The 12,479-nt window shown below is 45.4% G+C and overlaps 1 protein-coding gene across 1 annotated transcript; it reads left to right on the plus strand.

Moving 5' to 3' along the window:
• Nucleotides 1-7,792: 7,792 nt before the first annotated feature.
• On the plus strand, nucleotides 7,793-8,734 carry LOC105001956 (olfactory receptor 1I1-like). Its single transcript, XM_010858394.1, has one exon. The coding sequence runs from the start codon at nucleotides 7,793-7,795 to the stop codon at nucleotides 8,732-8,734; it is 942 nt and encodes a 313-aa protein (XP_010856696.1).
• The last annotated feature ends 3,745 nt before the right edge of the window (nucleotides 8,735-12,479 follow it).

Here is a 12,479-nt window from a genome sequence, read left to right on the forward strand (position 1 = left end):
GACAGAAAAGTTGTTCAACACCTACCATGTTCCAGGACCACAGTTCAGTGCCTAGGACACAAGGATACACTCTGTTTCTGCCCTCAAAACATTCAGCCTGGTGGCTGATAGAGACATGTCAATAAATCATCACAGAGCAACATGGTGATTGTGTCAACAGAGATGAAGTGCTACAGGAAGGGAAAGATGTGTATTTTCCCCATGATCTCTTTCCCCTTAAGATCAGAGCAGAGGAGACTTTGAAGTAGCCTTAAACTCTCTGAGGTACTGAGCTTATAGGATTTCTCCTTTTTGAAGGAAAGATTAGCTGTGCTCAATTTTAATACTGATAAAGACAATGTGTATTAGCCAGGTGTATTACATCACCATGCTTTCTAATGACTTGGGGAAGGACTTTGAGATGAGCTGATTCGCTATTGGATTCAGCAGCCACAATTCTCAGCCTTACATAGAGTCTAGTGGTTTGACTTTGCAGGAGGACTACTGCCATCAGCAGGCCCCCATGTCCCCCAGATTGGGACTTAGGAGATGATGGCATTTGGATCGTGGTGATTGTGATTGAGCAGGCTGACTGGACCCTGGTGCTATCAACAACAAGCAGATGGGCAGCCTGGGTTACACAGAGAGTTAGAATTAGGGGGTGAATTGTGTACAACAAAAAACATATGTCAAAATCATATGGGTACTTCATACCCAGTACTTCTTTCTCATTGGTGGTGTTCAGTCACTAAATCATATCTGACCCTTTGTGACCCCAGGGACTGCAGCACACCAGGCCTGCCTGTCCTCTATCTCCCAGAGTTTGTTCAAATTCATGTCCATTGTGTTGGTCATGACATCCATCCAACCATCTCATCCTCTGTTGTTCCCTTCTCCTCCTGCCTTCAGTCTTTCCCAGCATCAGGGTCTGTTCCAGTGAGTTGGCTCTTCACATCAGGTGGCCAAAGTATTGGAGTTTCAGCTTGAACATCAGCCCTTCCAGTGAATATTCCTTCCAAAGGCTTGATTTCCTTTAGGACTGATGGGTTTGATCTCCTTGCTGTCCAAGGGACTCTCAAGCATCTTCTCCTGCACCACAATTTGACAGCATCAATTCTTTAGCACTCAGCCTTCTTTCAGAGAAGGCAATGGCACCCCACTCCAGTACTCTTGCCTGGAAACTCCCATGGACGGAGGAACCTGGTGGGCTGCAGTCCATGGGGTCGCTAAGAGTTGGACACAACTGAGCGACTTCACTTTCACTTTCCACTTTCCTGCATTGGAGAAGGAAATGGCAACCCACTCCAGTGTTCTTGCCTGGAGAATCCCAGGGACGGGGAAGCCTGGTGGACTGCTGTCTATGGGGTCGCACAGAGTCGGACACGACTGAAGTGACTTAGCATAGCAGCCTTCTTTACAGTCCAACAGTCACATCTGTACATCACTCCTGGGAAAAACATAGCTTTGACTATACAGACCTTTGTTGGCAAAGTGATGTCTGCTTTTTAATATGCTGTCTAGGTTTGTCAACTTTTCTTCCAAGGAGCAACCGTCTTTTAATTTTGTGGCTGCAGTCACCATCCACAGTTATTATGGAGCCCAAGAAAATAAAATCTGCCACTGGGTCCTTACTAAGGTCATCAAGTTAAAATGAGGTCATTGGGGGAGGGGGTCCTAATGACCTCGTGACTATCTTATAAAAATGTAGAATATGGACACAGACATTCCCCCAAGGGAGGCCACATGAAGATGAAGGCGGAGATCAAGGTGGTGCTTCCACAAGCCAAGGAATGCCAGAGGTTGATAGCAAACAACCAGAAGCTAAGAGAGAGGCATGGACATATTCTCCCTCATACTTCCAGAAGGAAGTGTGTGTGTGTGTGTGTGTGTGTGTGTGTAGAGATGGAGATCCTGGGAAGTTACACAGAAGTCATTTAGAGGGGTTATCCATTAAGGGGACATGTAAAGAACCGGATAAATGGACACCTGAATTAATGGACATCATTTCATTTTGTCCTTGCATGGCTACTTTCTTAAACAAGAGTTAGTGTTAACACATTTTAAAAGTTAACATTTTTAAGAAATCAAAAAGCCAGTTGGGGGAAAGGTAAAACTAAAGGGATTCCAGGAAATAGAGAGGCTACCTAGTGGAACAGAAGTGGGAGTCGTGACCTGGACACCCCAACACCAAAGATTCATGTCCACCAACAATTTTTTTGATGTGGACGATTTTTAAAGTATTGACTGAATTTGCTACAATATTGCTTCTGTTTCATGTTTTGGTTTGGGGGTCAAAGGCATGTGGGATCGTAGCTCCCTGAACAAGGATTGAACCCTCACCCTCTTCATTACAAGGTGAAATCTTAACCAGTGGACCACCGTGGCAGTCCCCGGACAACATTTTGATTCAAGAGTAGAAGGGAGGACTTCCCTGGTGGTCCAGAGGTTGAGATTTCCATCTCCCAGTGCACAGGGCATGGGTCCATCTTGGTCGGAGAACCCAGATCCTGCATGCTGCATGGTGTGGCAAAAAAAAAAAAAAGAGTAGAAGAGAGATTCCCTAATCCTACTCAAGATGTGCTTTGTAGGGAGTGTGTGTGCTGTGTTCAGTGGCTCAGTTGTATCCAACTCTTTGCAACCCCCTGGACTGACCCGCACCAGGCTCTTCTGTCCTTGGGGATTCTCCAGGCAAGAATACTGGAGTGGGTTGCCATGCCTTCCTCCAGGCGATCTTCCCAATCTAGGTATCGATCCCAGGTCTCGCACACTGCAGGCAGATTCTTTACCATCTGAGCCACCAGTGAAGCCCAAGAATAATGGAGTGGGTAGCCTATCCCTTCTCCAGGGGATCTTCCCGACCCAGGAATTGAACCGGGGTCTCCTGCACTGCAGGCAGATTCTTTACCAGCTGAGCTACCAGGGAAGCCCTTGATAGAGACTACACCAGGTAAAAGAAGACTGATCACTTCCCATGACCGACAAGAAGACACTGTAATAAGGACTGAAGTCCACATACCAAGCACAGCACCTGACTTACAGTCAAGACATGTTTGATACCTTTATTTATCCAACATACGTTAACTGATTATTTATTAATTTCTAAGAGCTTTCATTGGTGAATTTAACAACGTAAATTCCCTGTCTTCATGGACTTTCCATCAAGGTCAGATGAGTGAAAAGACATGGACTCAGGCATCTGAGCACTCTGAGGAGGGGTATGAACCTCCAGACCACCCTGCATGGGAATTATCATAGGGCCACAACGACTGAGCCTACACGCTCTGGCATCCGTGTGCTCTGGAGACCACTCATCACAGCCAGAGAAACTCCCGTGCTGCAACGAAGACCTAGCGCAGCTGAAAAAATATTGTCTTTTTCTAGCAATGAGAGGAGTTTCCTTTCGTTAATTCATTTCTTCCCTAGATAGGTCCCCAGTTCTCAAAGCCTGGGAACACATTGCTGACAGAAACACAACAGAGGCATTTAATGACAATATCTGTAAAGCGTTGAGCCTTCTCAGGTACTACCATTTCTTTATGTGTGGGTTTCGCAACAACTCAGAGAGAGAAAGAGAGATGGAGCTGGTGAGGGCCACCAAGCCTGCAAGTGTTTGGTCTCTCATTTGAGCTGAGACTTCTTTTCACTCTCTCACACTCCACTGCTTCTGAGAATGGCCACTCACACACTATGAGCAGAGGTGTTTCAAAGCTAAACTCTGTGCTGTCAACAAGTACTAGGTTAAACTCTTAATTACGAGTATTTTAAATTCATATCTCTCTGCTTTCCAAGACAATGGGTCTTTGGAAACATTTTAAGGGTTACTGAAGTGTGTGGGTTGGAGAAGGTAATGGCAACCCACTCCAGTACTCTTGCCTGGAAAATCCCTTGGACGGAGGAGCCTGGTAGGCTGCAGTCCATGGGGTTGCAAAGAGTCGGACACGATTGAGCCACTTCACTTTCACTTTTCACTTTCATGCATTGGAGAAGGAAATGGCAACCCACTCCAGTGTTCTTGCCTGGAGAATCCCAGGGACTAGGGAGCCTGGTGGGCTGCCATCTATGGGGTCACGCAGAGTTGGACATGACTGAAGTGACTTAGCAGCAGCAGCAGCAGCAGAAGAAATGTGTGGGTAATCATAGGGCTTCCCTGGTGGCTCAGTGGTAAAGAATTTGCCTGACAGTGCAGGAGATGTGGGTTTGATCCCTGGGTCAGGAAGATGCCCTGGAGAAGGAAATGACAGCCCACTCCTGTAATTCTTACCTGGGAAATCCCACGGACAGAGGAGCCTGGCGGGCTACAGTCCATGGGGGTCGCAAAAGAGTCGGATACAACTTAGCGACTAAACACCACCACCACAATGGGTAAACCTAGTATATAGGTCAGTCTGTACAAGGAAGGTGATACGTGACCCCAAGGTGTTTCAAGAACAGAGAAAATATGCTAATATCTGCTGTTAGGAATAGGACCACTGGAGGCGAAGAGGCGGTGAAAGAGGGCTTTAGAAGGCTAGCAGCACAGGGTCTTCCTTGTTACGCTGGACAGGTCTCCAACAGAGACGCAGTTACTTTACAAGGGTTTGAGTTTTTGTAGGGTGATGCTCAGGTCTGTCTAAGGCTTCCCAGGTGGCACTAGTGTTAAAGAACCCGCCTGCCAATGCAGGAGACTAAGAGACACGAGTTTGATCCCTGGGTCAGGAAGATCCCCTGGAAGAGGGCATGGCAACCCACTCCAGTATTCTTGCCTGGAGAATCCCATGGACAGAGGAGCCTGGAGGGCTATGGTCCATGGAGTTGCAAAGAGTCGGACACGACTGAAGCAACTTAATATGCAGGTTTCTCTCGGTTGCATATACTACTGTGAGTCCCTTCCTAGCCACACCTTTGCAACTGTCGACAGGAAGTCTTTGGTTGCTCTGGGGCAGTGGTTCTCAGCCTGGACTGTACATCACTGCCACCTAAGGGACTGGCGGCTCAGTCTGGGCTGGGAGGGGACACTCTGGAGAGTGGAGTCTTAGTTCTCTGACCAGCCATGTAACTCATTTCCCCTGCACTGAAAGATGGATTCTTAACCACCAGAGATGTCTCTCAAAAAGATAATATTAACATTTTACAAGGACCTGGTGATAATGTCATGTTGATTTTTTTCTATATTGTCAATGTATTATAAGAAACATGGACGTAGTGCCTAGACCCTAACACATTCTCGATAAATCTTCATTAGCTTAAAGGAAGGATAAGCACTACCCACTGGGAAATGGAGACTTGGAGAGGCAAGTGCAACCAGTCTTTGGTGGTCTTGTATGAATGCAGTGAAGATCTGCTTTCTCTGGACTTTCGATATGAACCTGCTAGTAATAACGGGGACTTTCTAAATAGATGAGGAAGCAAAACTAGGATCAAACTCATTCTCAACTTAAAATGAGTGCATGGGAATAGTATCAAGCTTGCCTAGTACATGTCTGCATTTCTTTAAAGCTTGCTCTTTCCTGTTCTCTCCTTTCATACAAATTTTCCTATCAGTTCATGTCAGAACGTTATTTTACAAAGTCACTTTTCTTGTCATCATATTAAAATCAGGAATAAGCATGTAGCACATTCTGCTTTCTGTCAGTTAGACATCTAATCACACTTTTCTCATTGTCATGGAAACAGCTTACCTTTGAATAGTACAGGTTGGGAGTTTTTATTTTGAATAAACTTTTTGAACATCTGATTGATAAGATACAACAGTGTATATTTTAATGCAAACCTATTTTTAATGGGCAGTGACAGTTGCTCTAGAATATAAAAAAATATAACATTTCTTGTCCTGCAAAGCAACTGCTGAGAGCAAATATACTTCCAAAATACCATTACTTTTAAGGCTCCAGATAGTCTTTTGTAACCGTGAAAGCTCCCTTTAAAACTTCCACTTTACCAACTTTCTGGGTTCATCCAAAGTCTCTTTTTCTGCTGAAAATAAACTGACTGTTGCCACTGTATGCTGAATGCTTGAGGCCTGGAGGCTAATCATAATCACTAGCTTGCTGAAACATTTCTGCTCAGATGAGTTGACTCATTTTAAATAATCCTAAACCTGATTATGCTGATTATAGTGGCTGCTGCAAGTGTATTGTGTAACTAATATGATGTGATTCCACAAACTACAAGAGAAAAGAGGGAGGGAGGAAGGGAAGGAGGCAAGGAGGGAGGGAGGAAATGGGAAATGTGGCTTACGAAAATCAAACTGAATGCTTTGTAAAGTCTTCATAATAAAAAAGAATCACTAAAATATATTGCTGTCAAATTAGTTGTGAGCAAGGTAATTGAGAGCAATTTCCATATAACATTGTAAAATATACTGAGATCTGAAAGGATTCTGCACCTAGATGAGTTAGCAAGGATCATTTCTGGTTCAGTCCTCATGAAACCAACTGGAGCATAGACCTCAGCCTACATATATGGCTAAGGCAAGACTGCTAACATGTATCTACCATCAATGTAAGCATTATTAGAGAAAACTTCTCGGTCCTCATCAGGAAGCCCAGTGAATAAATTTATCTGCTGGATTCAAATTAAAATGTGAAAAGTATGTTTATGTACATTTATGTTCCCACCCTTTCGTGAGAGTTTTCAACACTGATCGCAAAAAAAAGAAAAGAAAGAGGGAGTCTACCTAGTGATCACACGGTTGTTCTGTTTCTCTGCTGCTGCTGCTAAGTCGCTTCAGTCGTGTCCGACTCTGTGCGACCCCATAGACGGCAGCCCACCAGGCTCCCCCGTCCCTGGGATTCTCCAGGCAAGAACACTGGAGTGGGTTGCCATTTCCTTCTCCAGTGCATGGGAGTGAAAAGTGAAAGTGAAGTCATTCAGTCGTGTCTGACTCTCAGCGACCCCATGGACTGCAGCCTACCAGGCTCCTCCATCCATGGGATTTTCCAGGCAAGAGTACTGGAGTGGGGTGCCATTGCCTTCTCCGGTTCTGTCTCTCATTCATGTCCAACTCTTCTTGACCCCAAGGAGTGCAGCACACCAGGCTTCCCTGTCCTTCACCATTTCCCGGAGCTTGCTCAAACTCATGTCCATCAAGTCAGTGATGCCATCTGACCATCTCATCCTCTGTCATACTCTTCTCCTCCTACTTTCAGTCTTTCCCAGCATCAGGGTCTCTTCCAATGAGTCAGCTCTTTGCATCAGGTGGCCAAAGTATTGGAGCTTCAACTTCAGCATCAGTCCTTCCAATGAATTTTCAGGGTTGATTTCCTTTAGGATTTAGTGATCACACAGTAGTATTAATAGATCATAAATACCCCTAACAAACTTGAGTTTCATTGGAAGAGCCAAAGAATATTATTCATCTTATACCAAAAGTCATGAACCTAAAACTGATGCTAAGATTATGTCTTATTGATGGAAGAATGAAAGGGAGGGAGGAAAGGAAAGAAAGATAAGGGGGAAGGAAGAGAAAGGAGAACAGAAGATAATCATATTTGGATTTGATTTCTCCCAATTTTGTTTTCTATGAAACTTCGCTTCACTGAAGAAAAACAATGGTGTTTGTGAACAATATACCCTTGAGAAAATTGTTTCAAAACAATATACCTTGAGACAGGTTGTCTCAAAACAACTTAGTTAGATCTTTGAGACTGTCTCAAATATGGATGGCTTTGTTTGGGAAAACAAAATTCCATGGAAGGGAGCTAAAAGAATTCCATGCATTTTCACAGAATGTACAGGTCTGTAGGGAGCTGAGACTAGAATTCCACCCCTGACTCCCAGCTTTACATCGCTTCCCTCTGACCGTTGTTTCTTTCCTAGCAGACAAAAGCTGTCCATGGAGCAAGAAAACAAAACAGCAGTCTCAGAATTCCTCCTCCTGGGACTCTCAGAAAAGCCAGAGAATCAGATCTTCCTCTTTGGGCTCTTCCTGCCCATGTACCTGGTCACCATCTTTGGAAACCTGCTCATCATCCTGGCCATCATCACAGACTCACACCTCCACACACCCATGTACTTCTTCCTCTGTAACCTGTCCTTCATCGACATCTTCTTGTCTTCCACCACCATCCCCAAGATGCTGGTGAACCTCTGGACTCAGAGCAAAGCCATCCCCTTTGCAGGCTGTCTTGCCCAGATGTATGCCTTCCACCTGTTTGGGACCATGGACAGCTTCCTCCTGGCTGTGATGGCCATTGATCAGTTCATGGCCATTGTCCACCCTCTGAACTACTTGGCCATCATGAGTCCCCGTGGGTGTGGGCTGCTAGTGGTGGGGTCGTGGCTGACCACCAACCTCCAGTCCACTGTCCACACCAGCCTCATGGCTCAGTTGACCTTCTGTGCTGCCTCTGAAATCCCCCACTTCTTCTGTGACCTCATGCCCCTGCTGAAGCTCTTCTGCTCAGACACACACACCAACGAGTTGGTGATCTTTGCTTTTGGCATCATCATGGGCATCAGCCCTCTCACATGCATCCTCCTCTCTTATATCTGCATTTTCTGGGTGGTCTTCAAGATCCCTTCTGCTCAGGGCAAATGGAAAGCCTTCTCCACTTGCGGCTCACACCTCACCGTGGTGACTCTATTCTATGGCACCATCTTTGCCGTGTACCTGCAGCCAGCATCTCCCACCTCCTTGAAGAAGGACAAGGTGGCTGCCTTGATGTGTGGGGTGGTCATCCCCATGCTGAACCCCTTTATCTACAGCCTAAGGAACAAGAACATGAAGGCAGCTCTGAGGAAACTAGTCAGCAAAGTAGTCCCATCTCAGTCTTAGGGCAGAATAGTTTCTTAGCATCTACCATGTTCCTTGGGCTTCCCTGGTGGCTCAGAAGGTCTGCCTGCAATGCAGGAGACCCAGGTTTGATCTCTGAGTCAAATGATTCCCTGGAGAAGGGAGTGGCTACCCACTCTAGTATTCTTGCCTGGAGAATTCCATGGACAGAGGAGCCTTGTGGGCTACAGTCCATGGGGTCACAAAGAATCTGACACGACTGAGCCACTAACACTTTCACTTTCACTATATTCCAGGATCACTGTTCAGTGCCTGAGATGCAGGAATACATCCCATCTCTGCTCTCAAGGCATTCAGAATCTGGTAGGGGATGGAAACGCATCAGTAAACCATCACAGAGCAACATGGTGATTGTGTCATAAGAGATGATAAAGTGAGTGATACAGAAGGGGAAATATATGGGTTTTTCTCCATGATTTATCTTACCCCTCAAGGTCAGCATAGAGGAGACTTTGAAGTAGCCTTAAACTCTCTGAGGTATTGAGCTTATAGGATTGCTACATGGATAATCCTTATTGAAGGAAAGATTAGCTACATTCAATTTTAATATTGATAAAGACAATGTACATTAGCCAGATATATCACCATGTTTCCTAATGACTTGGGGGAGGAATCTGAGAGCATGTGTTGGGATTAGCTCACTAGGTGTTCATTTAGAAGTGACAAGTCTCTGTCCCAGAGGGGGCCTAGTGGTCCATAAGGTAGCCCCCTCAGTCCTAGGGCAGAAGAGCTGTTCAGCACCTACCAATGTTCAGTGACCACTTTTCAGTGCATGGGACACAGGAATATATCCATTGCTGCTCTCAAAACATTCAGAATCTGATGGGAATAGAGATATGTCAATAAATCATCACAGATCAACTTGGCAAATGCATCATAAAAGAGAAATAAAGTGCTATGGGAAGGGAAAGTGAAAGAAAGTAAAGTGAAAGTGTTAGTCGCTCAGTCATGTCTGACTCTTTGTGACCCCATGGACTGTAGCCTGTCAGGCTCCTCAGTCCATGGGATTCTCCAGGCAAGAATACTGGAATGGGTTGCCATCCCCTTCTCCGGGGGATCTTCCCAACTCAGGGATCAAACCCGGGTCTCATGCAATGCAGCCAGATTCTTCACCATCCCATTTTTGTCATGGTTTATCTTCTTCCATGAAGACCAGAGTAGCATAGAAGACTCTGAAGTAGCCTGAAAGTCTCTGAGGTTTATAGGATTGCTGCGTGGATAATCCTAGTGGGATGAAAGACCAGCTCCTCTCAGTTTAATATTGATAAAACAGTGTCTATTAGCCACGTGTATTATATCACTGTGCTTCATAAGTAACTTGGGGGAGGACTTTGAGAGCATCTGTTGAGATGAGCTGACTTGCTGTCCAACTCAGCAACCACCATTCTCAGTCTCACAGGGAACCTAGTGGCTTGACTTTGCACAATGATCAGTCTTAAACAGGCCTCTTGTGTCCCCCAGATTGGGACATAGGAGATGCTGCCCTTTGGATCATAGGGATTGTGATTCAGCAACCTGATACTGGATCCTGGAATCTGGCTTCTTAGCAGGCTGTCCAGGTGGTCCTGAAGCAGGCAGTGCACAGACCACAGTGGGAGGACACTGGCCCTGGGCGAGCTTCAGAGTCCATATGTTTCCTGCGATTCCATCACCTGACTCCAAACCCTATATGATTCTATAGGTGCTGTCAGCAACAAGTGGATGGAGTGAGCTGGGATGCAGAGAGAGGTCGAGTTAGGGGTTGAGTTGTGTCCTCCAAAAAGATATGTTGCAGTCTAATGTCTCAGTCTAACCCCCAGCACCTCAGAAGGTGACCTGTCCTGAAAATAGGGTCTTTTCCAAGATAACTAGTTCTAATGAGGTCATTAGGGTCCTGAGTCACTGTGACTGGCACCCCTATAAAAAGATAGAAATTGGACACCGACATGTGAGAAGGGAGAAGGCCATGTGAAGATGGAAATGATGCTTCTACCAGCCAAGGAATGCCAGGGATTTCAGGAAACCACCGGAAGCTAAGAGAGAGGCATGGAACAGACTTTCCATCACCATCTCCAGGAGAAATAAACGCTGCTGACAACTTTGATGTTGGACTTCTGGCCTTCAGAAATGTTAGAGGATACACTTCAGTTGTTTGAGCCACACAGTATGTGATACTTTGCTATGAAGCCCTAGCAAACTAGTACAGTTAGTTGAGGAAGGGCTGGCATCATGCAAAGACTATGCCCAGATTTATCCTCTCAAGTGTTGACTACCCTGTGTTCTGGTTAAGGATCTACCCTGTTTTCTGGTTAAGGGAGTCTGTGCTACAATTGGAGAAAACCTGAAGGATTCAGATTGCATGAATTCAATTTTTGGTCTCAGTGTGATGACAGTGAGGATACCAATAGCTGAGATTTATTATGTGCCCTGCACGGGGATCATCCCTTTAAATACACTATCTCATTAAATTTCAAACAAAAAGCCTACAAGAGCAGTCCCCAGCATTTTTGGCACCAGGGACTAGTTCCATGGAAGACAATTTTTCCATGGACCAGGTGTTGGCGGGATGGTTTCAGGATGATTCAAGTCCATTACATTCATTGTGCACTTGACTTCTATTATTATGACATCAGCTCCACCTCACATCATCAGGCATTAGATCCTGGAGGTTGGGGACCCCTATCTTTCCTAAAAAGTAGGAAATATAACTCCTTATTTTACAGATGAGGAAACCAGACTTGAAAAGTACAGCTTCTAATAAGCAGTAGTGAAGGTGCAAACAGAGGACCCATTCTACAGCCCCCGGTCTCAACAACACACAATATTGTCTAGAATTCGGTGCCCAAAGCACGGATTTACTAACTGCAGTCGGTGGGCCAAATTCAACCAACAGCCTGTTTTTGTGTGCCCTGCAAGCTAAGAGTGGTTTTTACATTTTTAAATGGTTGGAAATTTTTTAAAAGAAGACTACTTCATGACACATTAAAATTATGTAAAATTTTAATTTTAGAGCTCATAAATAAAGTTTTATGGGAACAGAATTGGACCATAAAAAAGGCTGAGGGCCGAAGAATTGATGCTTTTGAACTGTGGTGCTAAAGACTCTTGAGAGCCTCTTGGACTGCAAGGTCAAACCAATCAAACTTAAAGGAAATTAACCCTGAATATTCATTGGAAGGACTGATGCTGAAGTTGAAGCTCCAATACTTTGGCCACCTGATGCAAAGAGCCGACTCATTGGAAGAGACCCTGATGCTGGGAAAGATTGAGGGCAAAAGGAGAAGGGGGCAACAAAGGGTGAGATAACTGGATGGCATCACTGACTCAATGGACATGAGTTTGAGCAAACTCCGGGAGACAGTGAAGGACAGGAAAGCCTGGCGTGCTGCAGTCCATGGGGTGACAAAGAGTTGGACTTTTGTGACTTCTTAGTGACTGAACAAGGAGAAGGCAATGGCACCCCACTCCAGTACTCTTGCCTGGAAAATCCCATGGATGGAGGAGCCTGGAAGGCTGCAGTCCATGGGATCGCTGAGGGTCGGACACGACTGAGCGACTTCACTTTCACTTTTCACTTTCATGCATTGGAGAAGGAAATGGCAACCCACTCCAGTGTTCTTGCCTGGAGAATCCCAGGGACAGGGGAGCCTGATGGGCTGCCATCTATGGGGTCGCACAGAATCAGACCGACTGAAGTGACTTAACAGTAGCAGTGACTAAACAAGCAACTTAATGACTGAACAACAAC

The sequence above is a fragment of the Bison bison genome, unplaced genomic scaffold (genome assembly GCF_000754665.1).
Source record: "Bison bison bison isolate TAMUID 2011002044 unplaced genomic scaffold, Bison_UMD1.0 scf7180017864386, whole genome shotgun sequence".
NCBI classification, from domain to species: Eukaryota; Metazoa; Chordata; class Mammalia; order Artiodactyla; family Bovidae; genus Bison; species Bison bison.

Excerpts from the sequence above, each read along its gene's own strand:
- LOC105001956 (XM_010858394.1), top strand. The coding sequence starts at position 7,793 with ATGGAGCAAGAAAACAAAACAGCAGTCTCAGAATTCCTCCTCCTGGGA.